At 45.9% G+C, this 12,193-nt stretch overlaps 1 protein-coding gene across 2 annotated transcripts in view; it reads right to left on the reverse strand.

Annotated features, from left to right (window-relative positions):
- SOCS7 (suppressor of cytokine signaling 7) overlaps positions 1–12,193 on the reverse strand; it is a 33,457-nt gene that overhangs the window by 18,464 nt on the left and 2,800 nt on the right. The window contains exons 2-6 of one of the 2 annotated variants that reach the window (XM_058706040.1): positions 6,794–6,858; positions 3,530–3,634; positions 2,980–3,081; positions 1,983–2,113; positions 1,305–1,473 (exon numbers count right to left, since the gene is read on the reverse strand). In XM_058706040.1, coding sequence (XP_058562023.1) covers positions 1,305–1,473; positions 1,983–2,113; positions 2,980–3,081; positions 3,530–3,634; positions 6,794–6,858 — 572 coding nt within the window. The remainder of the gene's footprint in view (positions 1–1,304; positions 1,474–1,982; positions 2,114–2,979; positions 3,082–3,529; positions 3,635–6,793; positions 6,859–12,193) is intronic. The other variant, XM_058706041.1, reaches the window with a different exon arrangement.

Genomic DNA, 12,193 nt, shown 5'->3' on the forward strand with positions numbered 1-12,193 from the left:
TCTCTCGTTACCGGCATCTCACCTATCAGGGACCTAGAGGTCAGGCATTTATTCATCATTTTCCTAGCCTAGTCATTCAGTATTTTCACAGATTTATAAAAATACTTCATTCTGAAATGCTCTATTTTGCATGTTGTTTTTCTGCTGGTCTGATTTTGGCTTTTAGGAGGGCACAGGCAGTCTATGCCACGGTTATCTAACTAATTCTCAGGTCTGTGGACCAAAATTCCTTTCTCCTTATGCATCTTTAAGGCAGAGGCGGCGACAGAGGAAACCATGGACAAAGCTATGCTGGCCTAACACGCTACCTTCCTGACTCGCATGAGAAGCAAACCAGATAAACACAGCACAACATGGCCGAGAGCAGAAAAGACGTGGTGGTGGCTGAGAAGAGCATGAAAAAAAACTCTCGCTTTGAGATGCTGTGTCTAACAGCTCGTTTAATGTTGATCACGTGTGGGGACAGTGTGAGGGATAGGAGGGGCAAGTCCCTGAAACTCCCCAAAGTTCCCTACGCTCAGCAAATTTGTAACATATGCAGTTATTCTGACAAAGGATGGATTACCGTGTTACCCAGCCCCACCACCTGTGACCATCACAGGTTTCTGGCACATGTCAAACACAGCATGCCATGATGCAAAGCCAATTCCGACAGTGGTGCTGAACAAATCAGCTTCTAGATGTGACCGCAGCATGAGGCACAAGCAGACCACAAAGGTGGAGGCACCACTAGGGAGGAAGGCAGAGAGTCTAAAGCATGTTGACCCTGCAAAGTCTCTGAGTTCTGATGACTACATAGCTGACCAAAAGAAATTAACACCATGCTGCTTGGCAGGAAGAGCGGATGTGACTATCAGGCAAAGAAATTCACTACAGAACAGTCACAGGGTGGACACTAAATTCTCCTCTTTGTGTATAGGATTTAATAGAAAGTCTCTCTAGATGTTAAGTTTAATTATGAATGAAGCTTGGGAGAATTTGTCTAGTGGTCCTAGAGTATTTCTTCCCTCTGTCAAGAGAGTTTCACTGGCTTTGTTCTGTTCAGCAGTCTTGTGCAGGCCCTCCTATTTTGGAGACAAAATGCTGAGAATACTTCTAAATGGAACCCTTACCTTCCTCCCTACCCCCGCCAACATTTCTTCTAGTGACTGAAACCAGTACCCACAACAACATTCAACTGAGTATGAGATTCTCCTCCCTCTTCATAGTTCCACTTCTGCAAACCCTTCCTATGACAAAGCCGGACAGCACAAGTAGAGGCAGGCAAAGGGGGAAGAAGGCTTTCTTCAAACAGCACCTCTTACCTCTGTAGTGCTCCATTCTCGTGTGGTGGGTGATACCCTGTGACCGGAAACTGAGGCTCAGGATATAACGAGGATCAGAGCTATCTCGTACCAGGAAAGAGCCATCTGGCTTCCCTTTCAGCTTCATCTCTGCATCTTCCCAGTTCATTGGTCCCCAGTACCAACCACACTACCAAAGATAAGAAGTGGCCAAGTGATTCACAGCACAGGGAAATGTTCAAGTTCTCAGCACAATCTATTTTACCACAGGAGAAGCCCCCTTCTTATCATTTCCTAAACATTTCACTAGGCAAAAGCTAAGAGTGTCTTAACCATTAGCAACGAACGGCAGGCTCGTTGTTTTAGACCTCCAAAGTAACAGAAGAAAAAGCCTACAATTGCATTACTGAAGCCCTCCGAAGAAGAGAAGCGGGAACTGGGTCAGTTAATCTATTGAAGTCAGCTTCAACTACGTAAACATTTCTCCACAACCTTTCTTACCACGTTCAATATTTTTCCTCCAAGATTTAATTTTACAGCGTCTCTTATGGAATTGATCAGAGCAACACAATTGTTTTGGCGCTGTAAATACAGAGGCAAGATAACTACTCTTCCTCTAAAAATAATGAAAGGAGAGCCCAGTACAGAAGAAGGGGAGTGGGAGAGGAGGCCAGCCGCCAGTCCCCAGGCACCACCCACCTTCTCCAACTCTCGAAGGCTGGCTGCAAAGCTGCTTGAGTCGGGCCGGTAGAGGGGACACTGGAGATGCTGGGGGGGCTGGCTGTGCAGGGATTCAGCTGCTCGGATGGGAGCGATCCGGGGAAATGCATCTGCAGGGCAAAAGGGTGATGGTCACTTGTTCCCTCCTTGCTCCCAACCACAAGCAGATCCTCCCCCCAAAACAGAGATGCTAACTGAAGAGGGGCAAGGCATTAGAAGCTAAGCTGGAAAGGGTGGAAGCCAAAGCAGTGGAAAAGAGCTGGATGGGCTGGAACAAAAAGCTGTGTGGGCTCGTGGAAGCTGTGAAGGATGGGTGGGGGCATTCTGCCCCAGGAGAGGGGGAGGGGGGCTGCTCACTAACCTGACTAAGGTGACTACTTCAGGGGCTTCACCAGCCTAGAGCGATTCCAGCTTCTCCCACCTCGAGGTGAAGCGCCGGTAAAGCAGCCTTGGAAATAGTGACTCGCTTACTTGCCCAGGAAGAAGAACCATTTTGCCAGGCAAGTAGAAAAGAATGCTGATTTCATTCATTTTACTCCGTGGGTACTGGAGGCTGGCAAAGCAGGTATGGGCTACTAAAGGCTTGGTACTTATTTACAAGGCTGCAGTAAACATTAAAAGCTTAGAAAAACCAGGGAACTTTGAAAACTTTAAACCTCCTCACCATCCTGAGATTAGGGAAGTTTCCCAAGTGAGATCTACTCAGAGATTGCAAACCAGTCTCAGCAACAAGGAGGGGAAAAATTCAATAGGCTTTTTATCCCTAGCAAAAGTCAGATTCACCTCCACAGGGAAAACGGGTCAGAAAAACCAGTTCTTGGCCTCAATTCCAAGGAGTTCTGGCCCAGCCAAGGGGATAAGATTTAAGCTTTCTCGTAAGTTCTGTTATTTCCATAAATAGACTTCTCCCATCCTTCAAGAGTACGTCACTTGGTACTCCCAACTTTTACAAGGCTTGCCTCTAAGCTAAGCTAACCTGGGGCATGGGGTGGAGGAGGCGGAGGTAGGGGGAAAGACTGCAGGGAAGACCCCATCGGAGCCACAAGGACAGATGTAGGCAGCGTCCCACTGATATCATCTAGAAGAGAGAACAGAAGCAAGAGGTTCAGAAATATGAGCACAGATGAGTGAGGTGAAGCACAGGAGAGGGAGAAGGATCATCAGGCTGCCCTCTGGAGCAAGACGGCCTGACCTTCACCCTGGCTTTTTGCACAGAGGGCAACAATCATCTTAACCTGGTTTCCTCTGTCGAAAGCAGAAAAGTAAGGATATCCCTAGAGCAGTCTACAAGCAGTAGATTCGGGGCCAGATAAATACAGATCTAATCAACACATGGACAGCAAATGTTACAGCATGCAGATAAGACACCCATTTAACTGCTCAGGGAGATGACAAGGGACAGGGAATATCTGGGTCATTATTAGCAGCTCAGGAGCTTGTTTGCTCCTTCTGGAAAAGAACAACAGGTCCCTAAAACTCACCCCCTCCCACTAAAGCAAGAAGGCAGAGAAGGTCAGAGACCATACCTAGGAGGCTGAGGCTTCTTCTCGGAGGAGGGGGGGGAGTTGGAGGGTGTGGAGAGGTCAGGCCCCGCTGAGAGATGTCCACGTCCACAAGCGACACAGTTTCACCTGAGGGATTCACGGAGCAAGGATGTTATGGAAGCACCTTGCCTGAAGCCGAGGCCGGAAGCGAAAAAAGGTAAAGGGCAAGCAAGAAAGGCTCGAGGTCCTCAGCTGTCAAAATCCCCAAAACCTAATGTTTCCCAGAGCTGGAATCACTCCCAAACACCTGAGCAGTCCATTTTAAATTCTATCATTTCTTTGCCCTGTTAAAGGTCAAGGATTCTTTAGGACAAAAACACGGGATTGACAGTAGAAAGGCCAACTAATTGTGGCTGCACCACTATGTAACCTTGAACGAGGGCTCTTTATTCAAATAGAGCCCACACCATTTATTTTTACAGACATGTATACCAATTTCTGCCTGAGGGAGCAAGGCAAGGAGCTTGTTAGAGGTCCAAATGGACATGGAAAGCAAGTGCCAGAAAAACATAAGAACAGCATGGTAAACTGAATCCAGATAAATGTCCCAATGTGAGCCCCAACTTCTTCTTAAATGGCTTTCCATATCTAGATTTTCCAGAATATTCACTCATAAGAGAACCAATCATTTCAGCTATCAACTAGCTCCTAACAAGCTGAGGCTACAAAGGCTGAAAAGTGCATTTACAATCTAAATGATGAATTACTTCCACAGTCAGCAAATCAGCTAAGCTCGATAGGAGCCTGATGGGGGTTGGCACATGGTTTCCCTTACTTCCAGCATAAGTTCTGTTCTCTGCTATATACACTCCTTCTTGCCACCCAACCCCATCTACCCTCTCTCTACTTCAGTCACCAGAGGGTAAAGGGTATTTTATTAACAAAGGCTGACAGCCAAATTTTGGTAGGTCTGACCTACAGGGCAGAATTTAAGATTTCTCTAATTTGGCCCTTAGGGTGTTATTTCCAACAATTTTTTTTTTCTCATTTGGGAGGCTGAACCCTTCAGCTAGAATTTTATTATTTCCCAGTTAAGAAAAATGAGGTAACCAGTATCTCCAAAAGGCCAAGAGCTGGGCTTTCAGAATCTAATACATGGTTTTTCACAAAGGTCTTGAGCACTAATTAAGATAAGCAGAAAAGCTCTGCAAGGGGCGGCTGGCTGGCTCAGTTGGTGGAGCATGTGACTCTTGATCTCAGGGTTGCGAGTTCAAGCCCCATGTTGGGTGTTGTGCTTACTTTTTAAAAAAAGAAAGAAAGAAAGAGGGGCTCCTGGGTGGCTCAGTTGGTTGAGCATCCGACTCTTGATTTCAGCTCAGGTCACGATCTCATGTTTTGTGATACCCCCAACCCCCGCACTGGGCTCTGCATGGACAGCACAGAGCCTGCTTGGGATTCTCGCTCTCCCTCTCTCTTTGCCCCTCCCCTGCTCACATGCACATGTGTTTTCTCTCTCTCTCAAAATAAATAAACATTTAGAAAGAAAGGAAGAAAAGAAAAAAGAAAAGCTGGGTTAAACATCATCAGTGGAGGGGTGCCTGGGTGGCTCAGTCAGTTAAGCATCCGACCTCAGCTCAGGTCATGATCTCACGGTTCATGGGTTCAAGCCCCATGTCGGACTCTGTGCTGATGGCTCAGAGCCTGGAGCCTGCTTTGCATTGTCTCCTTCTCTCTGCCCCTCCCCCACTCACGCTCTGTCTCTGCCTCTCAAAAATGAGTAAAAGGTAAAGAAAAAAATTTTTTAAGATGTTAAACGTCATCAGAAGTTCTTGGAAGCAGGAACCAAAATCATCACATGGCTTAGTAACTGAGAGCCGAGCAGCCCAGAGTAACACAGTAAGCCCAGACAAGCATGTTTACTGAAGGGCCAGAGGTCTGGATGGTAGATATAGCATTTATATAAAATGTGTAATTCAAGAGAGATAAGGCTGGAGTTTTGTTTGTTTTTTTTTTTTTTAATTTCTTTTTTAACACTGATTTATTTTTGAGAGACAGGGTGAGACAGACCATGGGTGGGGGAGGGGAAGAGAGAGAGGGAGACACAGAACCCGAAACAGGCTCCAGGCTCCAAGCCGTCAGCACAGAGCCGACGTGGAGCTCAAACTCACGAACCGTGAGATCATGACCTGAGCCGAAGTCGGATGCTCAACTGACTGAGCCACCCAGGCGCCCCAATAAGGCTGTTTAAAAAACAGGAATACCAAACCTTAAAGTACAAATGTGGATAGGTGTTCCTTGCTTTAAAGAGGCAACACTGATTAATGAGAAAAACATGCTGCTACAAGATATGAATCTTTAATTCTGGGCTTGGGGTAAGAACAGTGGCCTCCTTCTCCACCTGTGCCTATTACAGACACCAGCACACTTGTTCTGGCAACTTGGGGCACTCCATGCAGTCATGGGGGTCCCACTAGCTTGCTTCTGGAAATGTCCATTCCTAAATCATAATTCTTCCAGGCATCTTTTTGAGGGATACCATCTCCAAAAGAGTTTGAAGTCAGGCCTTTCTGGTTAGTCCGCACTGAGGAGTACTCAGTTCCTGAGACTTCAGGCAGCGTGCTAAAGACTTTCTCGACAGCTTACTCAAGCAGGAGCTCTGTATGGGACTGATGTAACAAAAAGGCTCCCTATCTGAACAAGCTCCCCCACTAAAGAGAAGGCAGTTACCCAGAGAGATTCAGCCACTCTCCTACTTGAGCAACTGTGTTCCCTGCTGCAAGAGGAAAGACTTAAATTAGACGTGATGAAGAATTCTAACAGCTGCAAGAACTCCTGGCCCCTAAAATGGGTAAGACAAGAGTTCACGTAATCCCCTTTGCCCAAAGTCCTTAAAAATAGACCAGATAATCGTGGATCATGTTTATTAGAGAATCCATGAACTCCCTTGGAAGCAGGGACAGGAACTGTACGCCTTCTAGAGAGTCCTTTATGCACTGTGAGCCCATAAATTTGCAATTCCTACTTTTAATTTATATGTGATGACCCTGAACTAAGCACTGCATAACTGCCAGGGCCACCTAATTACCAGTAAGCAGTCTCTATCTCAAACAATAAAGCATCCAAAGTCAAGAACACATTCCACACCATAAAAATAGCCTCACCCCAAACCCAGCGGGTATGGAATGAAGACAGTAACTGTAGACACGCCTGAAGCTCCCGCGTGATGCATCTGCAGGTGTTTCCTGACAGGTCTCAGAACACTTCTGCTTTCAGATGTCAGAAGAAAAAGAAAGAGATCACCCTTACCTGTGAATAGCGGGCTGAAGGAGACCGGAGAAAAGGCACTTTGAGTTCTTGTCAACCTGGGTTTCCTAGGGGGTGAGAAAGCACACAGAGAGAGAATAATGGAGGGTGGGGGGAAATGAACACACATGCATTTAAATCACTACAACACTCAATTCCAGAGGCACTGAAAAACAAAAAGCAAATCCTGGTCACTGTCAGCCACACTTTTGTAATAAAGCCTAACATTTAAAGGGGGAGAATGAAACAAGGCAATTTCTAAACAGCTTTGGCTACAAAATTCAGCCTACAAAGCAATGAGAAATCCCTTTGGATGTCTCCACACCCAGCGTATTACAAGAGTAAAACACCTTGGGTGGTAATTAGCAAGTCCATTTCTAGAGGAGGGAAGTCAGAGGCAGGGTTGATTTTCACAAGGAAGCAAGAAAAAGGCTCTTGACCTGAACAGGTGCCATCTCAGAGCAAAAGTTTTCCCTGTGGCCCTGCCCCAACATGCAGGAGGCCCCCCAGGGAAGCAGGGAAGAGACCTGGCCTTGAGAAGAGCACTACAACAAGCACAAATGTCCCCGAGCTGTGGGGCAGAGCCACCAGCTAACAAGGGGGTGCCCTCGGGTCAGGGGCTCTGCCTGGCACCCAAAGAAATGGCCCCTTCCCCTCCCTGAGCTGCCCGTCACACAGCTCCCCCCAGGGCTTCTGGATGCCGCTCCAGGGACCCCGCTGGAAAACCCTGGGACAAGAGGCACCAAAGGTAACTTCACTTTGTACCAATTTCAACTGGCTTTTCAGGGAGAAATGAAAGAAATCCAAAAGACTCTGACAAAGACTTTCTGGAAAGAAATGTGCTAAGCTCAAAAAACTCCCCTCAGGATGACTGAATTGACGACAAGGGAAAGAACTTGCCGAAGTGATAAAAATATGCTATATCTGGACTGTGGCAGAGGTTATGTGACTGAATACACTTGTCAAAATTAATAGAACGAGACGCCTAAAAAAGGTGAATTTTATTTTTTAAAAAAAATTTTTTTTTTCCAACGTTTTTTATTTATTTTTGGGACAGAGAGAGACAGAGCATGAACGGGGGAGGGGCAGAGAGAGAGGGAGACACAGAATCGGAAACAGGCTCCAGGCTCCGAGCCATCGGCCCAGAGCCTGATGCAGGGCTCGAACTCACGGACCGCGAGATCGTGACCTGGCTGAAGTCGGACGCTTAACCGACTGCGCCACCCAGGCGCCCCAAAAAGGTGAATTTTAGATGGCCATAAATTATACCTCAACAAATCAGACTTTAAAAAAAAAAAAAAATCCCATGAACTGAGTGCCTGCCTCTAGGCCTTACACCTGGCTCACCTTCCAAAATTAACTCTACCCAAAGGACTAAATAAAACTTCAAATGCACCATAGAGAAGAAGCATAGGAAGTCCAAAATAGAAACCCTACTTAAAATTATTTGACTTCGGGAGATCTTTGCGCGTTTGTTTTAGCACAGATGCCCAAGCTTCTCAAGACTCACTTCAAACAAAATTTCAAAAGCGTCTCGTGAAGACCTTCCTCAGAAACAGCCAAGACGCTGGATTCTTATCTCACACTCCCCTGCATCTTCTTCCGTGCTGAGGCTTCTCATCTGATGATGGCGCGCACCGCACCTGCCCCACCCAAGGCGCGCACAGGAGAGATGGCCGCATCCAAACGAGACACAGCCAGCCACACATGGTCCTCTGTTTGTACAAGTTGCTCATGACAAGCTGCAGCTTAGTTCCAACACTCCAGAGGGCTGCAGTGGAAAGTTAATTTCCACTGGACATGAACTTTGAGACTGAAGAGCTTCCAAGCTGATTTTTATGTGATAACTGGTGGGTCCAACGTTAAACTCAGCAAGTAGAAACCTACAGCACTGGCCTCTCAAAGGGTTCGCACCTCAGCCATTTGGCCGTTTGCCTCTTTTCAAAGGAAGCTGCATTACTCTGCCATCTGCCCGTGCTGGGGACGCGCCTCTTCAGTGCCAAGCACTGAAGAACGGCAGTACCCAAATGCCCACATCTTGCGGGGGCCTTCTCACTCCAGCTCATCTTCTCCCCCACCCCCGGCACTGTGAAGGAGAAAACCATAGTTTCTAGGATCTAGAAAAAGAAATACGTACGAATCCGAACACAGCCAGAGCCAGTTGAGAGCCCTGGGATGGCTTATTCTGGCAAATAAGGGGGCCGCAGGGCTGGAAGCTTGAAGAGGGAGAAGGTTTAGGAGGCTGAAAGGCTAATAATAAAAATGAGTGCTTCCTTCTTTCTTTGGGTGGAACGGTCTAACTAACAGTCTAAGGCAGTTTCTGTCTCAGGGATCCTGAGAGCATTCTAATGGCAGTCATTCATGAAAAGACCAATCTAGACAACTATAAAAAACAAACCAAGGGAACGATTAGCATAAAATTGAGGATGGTGGTTATGCGGGGGGAGGGAAGAGATGTAATCAGGAAGCAACACACAGGGGTCTTCAAAGATACTGATAACATTCTATTTGCTGAGCTTAGCGGTGGGTACCCAAGTATGCAATTCATTATTATTATAGTACATGCATTTTATGTGTCTTTTGTATATATGAAGCATTTAAAATGGGAAAAGCCCGTCTAAGCTGGATGTGCTGTTTTTGGAAAGCAACGCAAATGATTCAGGTCCAGTAACATTTTTAACTAAACCCTTCTATACTACATTCCTGTGTTATTTGCTTCCTCCCCAGGTCACCCTGATAAGCATTAGGGTGTCAAGTTAAGTCATCATAACTTTGCCAGTGGGCCACTTGCATCTTAGCAGCAGAAAGACTTGAGGGGTAGGGTGGGGTAGGATTTGGTGGGCTATACCTCAGGTGGCAGAAAAGCACAGGGGCAGCAGAAGACCTTAGGCAAAGGTCTTCTTTGGGGCTAGCAGTCCTTTGTGTCAGCTACGCATGGCTTGTGCTACAGAAAACAAAGAGAAGGCCTCTGTCCATTTCCACTCTGCAAATTACTAATTGTACAACAACAGATCCGTGGGATAAAATGAGTTAAAAGCATTAGGCTAGATGGGGCCGACAACACATTGATAAAACCACTGGCCACTTCTCAAATTCCCTGAAACCTAAAATATGAACAACGCAAGAATAATGTCCTCCCTCTCTTGTCCATGAATCCCCTCCACTGGTGTCCTAAGACTCCAACATGTCCTTTTCTACAGTAACTCCCAAACTAGGATGTCCAAATTTCAGGTTTTGTGGCCACAATTTACCTCTGCCCCTGCTAAAGCACACAGTGCCAAGTCAGCCAGCCTGTGCCATTTCCAACACGTCATAAGCCAGTGTCTGTTCATGTGCTACAGGCACAAAAACCATGTGTTCATTTTTACTTCCAATACACAGACATCTGTGCAGCAAGGTCAGATCCAAAACTCCATCATAAACCAAGAACCTATGGAGGGAACTTCCAGGGGGAAAGCCAAGAGACGTAGTCCAAGATCTAAAACCTTAGAATATTAGCGGGGAAAATGTCAAGGAGTGAAAGACACGGGTCCAAATGGACAGAGATTTCTGAAGCTAGGTTGCTCATTCTGAAAGAGAGATGCCAACCACAGCCGCTTGGTGAAAAATAGTTGAAAAGATCAACGGAGTATTGACCCAAAACCCAAACATCAAGTCAGAACTTCCTCAGCACACACCATAAAATCATTTTGCTCTCAGCATGTCATGTTATTTCTCAGAAAGACCCCCTTAGACCCGAAGACCCAAGGAAACAGAAAAGGCTTTCCAATGTCTCCTCACATCTCAGGTCTGTCCACGACAGCAGGGCCCCAAACTGATGCCAAGGCAGGCTGCCTCTCTTTCCAGAACCGTATCTTTTTTCCAAACAAATAGACAGCAAACCACTACATAACCGTTCTCCATTTTTCCACCTCACAACTCTCAAAACTGCCAGTAATAGCCTCAACTGTTAACTCACAAAAGACAAACCTTGAAAAATGAACAAGGTACCCATTTCCAACCATGTGTGTATTCCGTGATGATTTGAAAAGGTTAGAGCGAATGCTACTCTTTACCAAATACAAAGGAAGACAATCAGCTCAACATATGTGAAACAGACAAGGGAACTTCACTGGTTTTCCTGAAATAGCAATTCTATATCACACCAAGGCCCACAGGCATCAAGCCCAGCTCTTTGAATTCCAACATATGTGTGTTACAAGGCCTCGCCCAGTTCTCCAGAACAGAAACCTGATTAGTTGCTGGGCCCATTTCTTCCTTCACTTGAAAAGAGTTCTCTAAGCTAATTCATACGAGACTTAAGACTCAGTATATCCAGACAGGTCCACTTAGCAGACTCTAAAGAACCTAAAAGGAAATAAAGGTTTGTTTCATGTTAAAATACGGAAACTCTTAAGGCTTATAAAATGACTATAGGAAGTACTTCCTAGCGACAGCTGTGGGAAAGGTAGGTGTGAAGAAGGGCACAGAGAATCATACCCAGAGGTTACTGAAAAGCCCCAAATGATACAGCAGAGACCGCAGAGACTCATAATTAACTCCAACCAACAATAAGGAGGGAGGCATATACCTTCTGGCAAAAAACTGACATTTCTCACAGCCTCCAGGTCCCTACCAATCAAAACAAGAGAACAAACTAAAATTCCAAACTCATCCTTCTTCCCAACAGGGCGGACTTACTTAGGAGGTGCAGATCCATAGAAATCACACAACTACCCTGGCCAGACTTACCAAGTTTCTCACAGCTGCGAGGCTGCCAACAAGACTGGCACGTAGTAAGCTGTGGAAAAGCTAACAAGCAAATCTAACGGCACCAAATCCTAAGCATTAGGAAAAAAAAAACTACCAGTTCAATCTTATTACTTCTCCAAAGGCACAAAATATTCCATCTCAATTTCTCTTGTCTTCAGTCTGTTCCTACAGGGACAGGGACAAGACAAGAATTACTCCCATTTTCCAAATGGAAAAAAAGAGGAAGCATGAAGACGACAAAATTGGCCTACATTCCCCAGCTGATGTTGGAGTTGGAAGGGGAATCCAGCTGTTCCTGTTGTGCTCTGTACAACATGCTGCCTCCTAACAGCAGTCAACCAACTGTTCATACACAAATACCTAGCTCTTCTCCAATTCATCAGAAAAAGCCCTTGGACCAAAAAATGTAATTCTCCAGTGCCCTGAACTAAGCTTCTTTGCAGAGCTCCAGCCCAATTTGCTCTGCAGCAGAAATCTGTATTGTGCTTAGTGCGAGGGTTGGTAACAGAGCAGCCAATGACCATTAAATTCTGCTTCCAAAGGCAAAAAACCGTATAATGTTATATGCCTTTTCCTCTTCCTAATCTATTAGACGTAGCAGCCAATTTCACGCCACACCTCATATTTGGCGTCTCTGGAATCTTAGACCAA

Source organism: Neofelis nebulosa, chromosome 16 (assembly GCF_028018385.1).
Source record: "Neofelis nebulosa isolate mNeoNeb1 chromosome 16, mNeoNeb1.pri, whole genome shotgun sequence".
Classification (NCBI taxonomy): domain Eukaryota; kingdom Metazoa; phylum Chordata; class Mammalia; order Carnivora; family Felidae; genus Neofelis; species Neofelis nebulosa.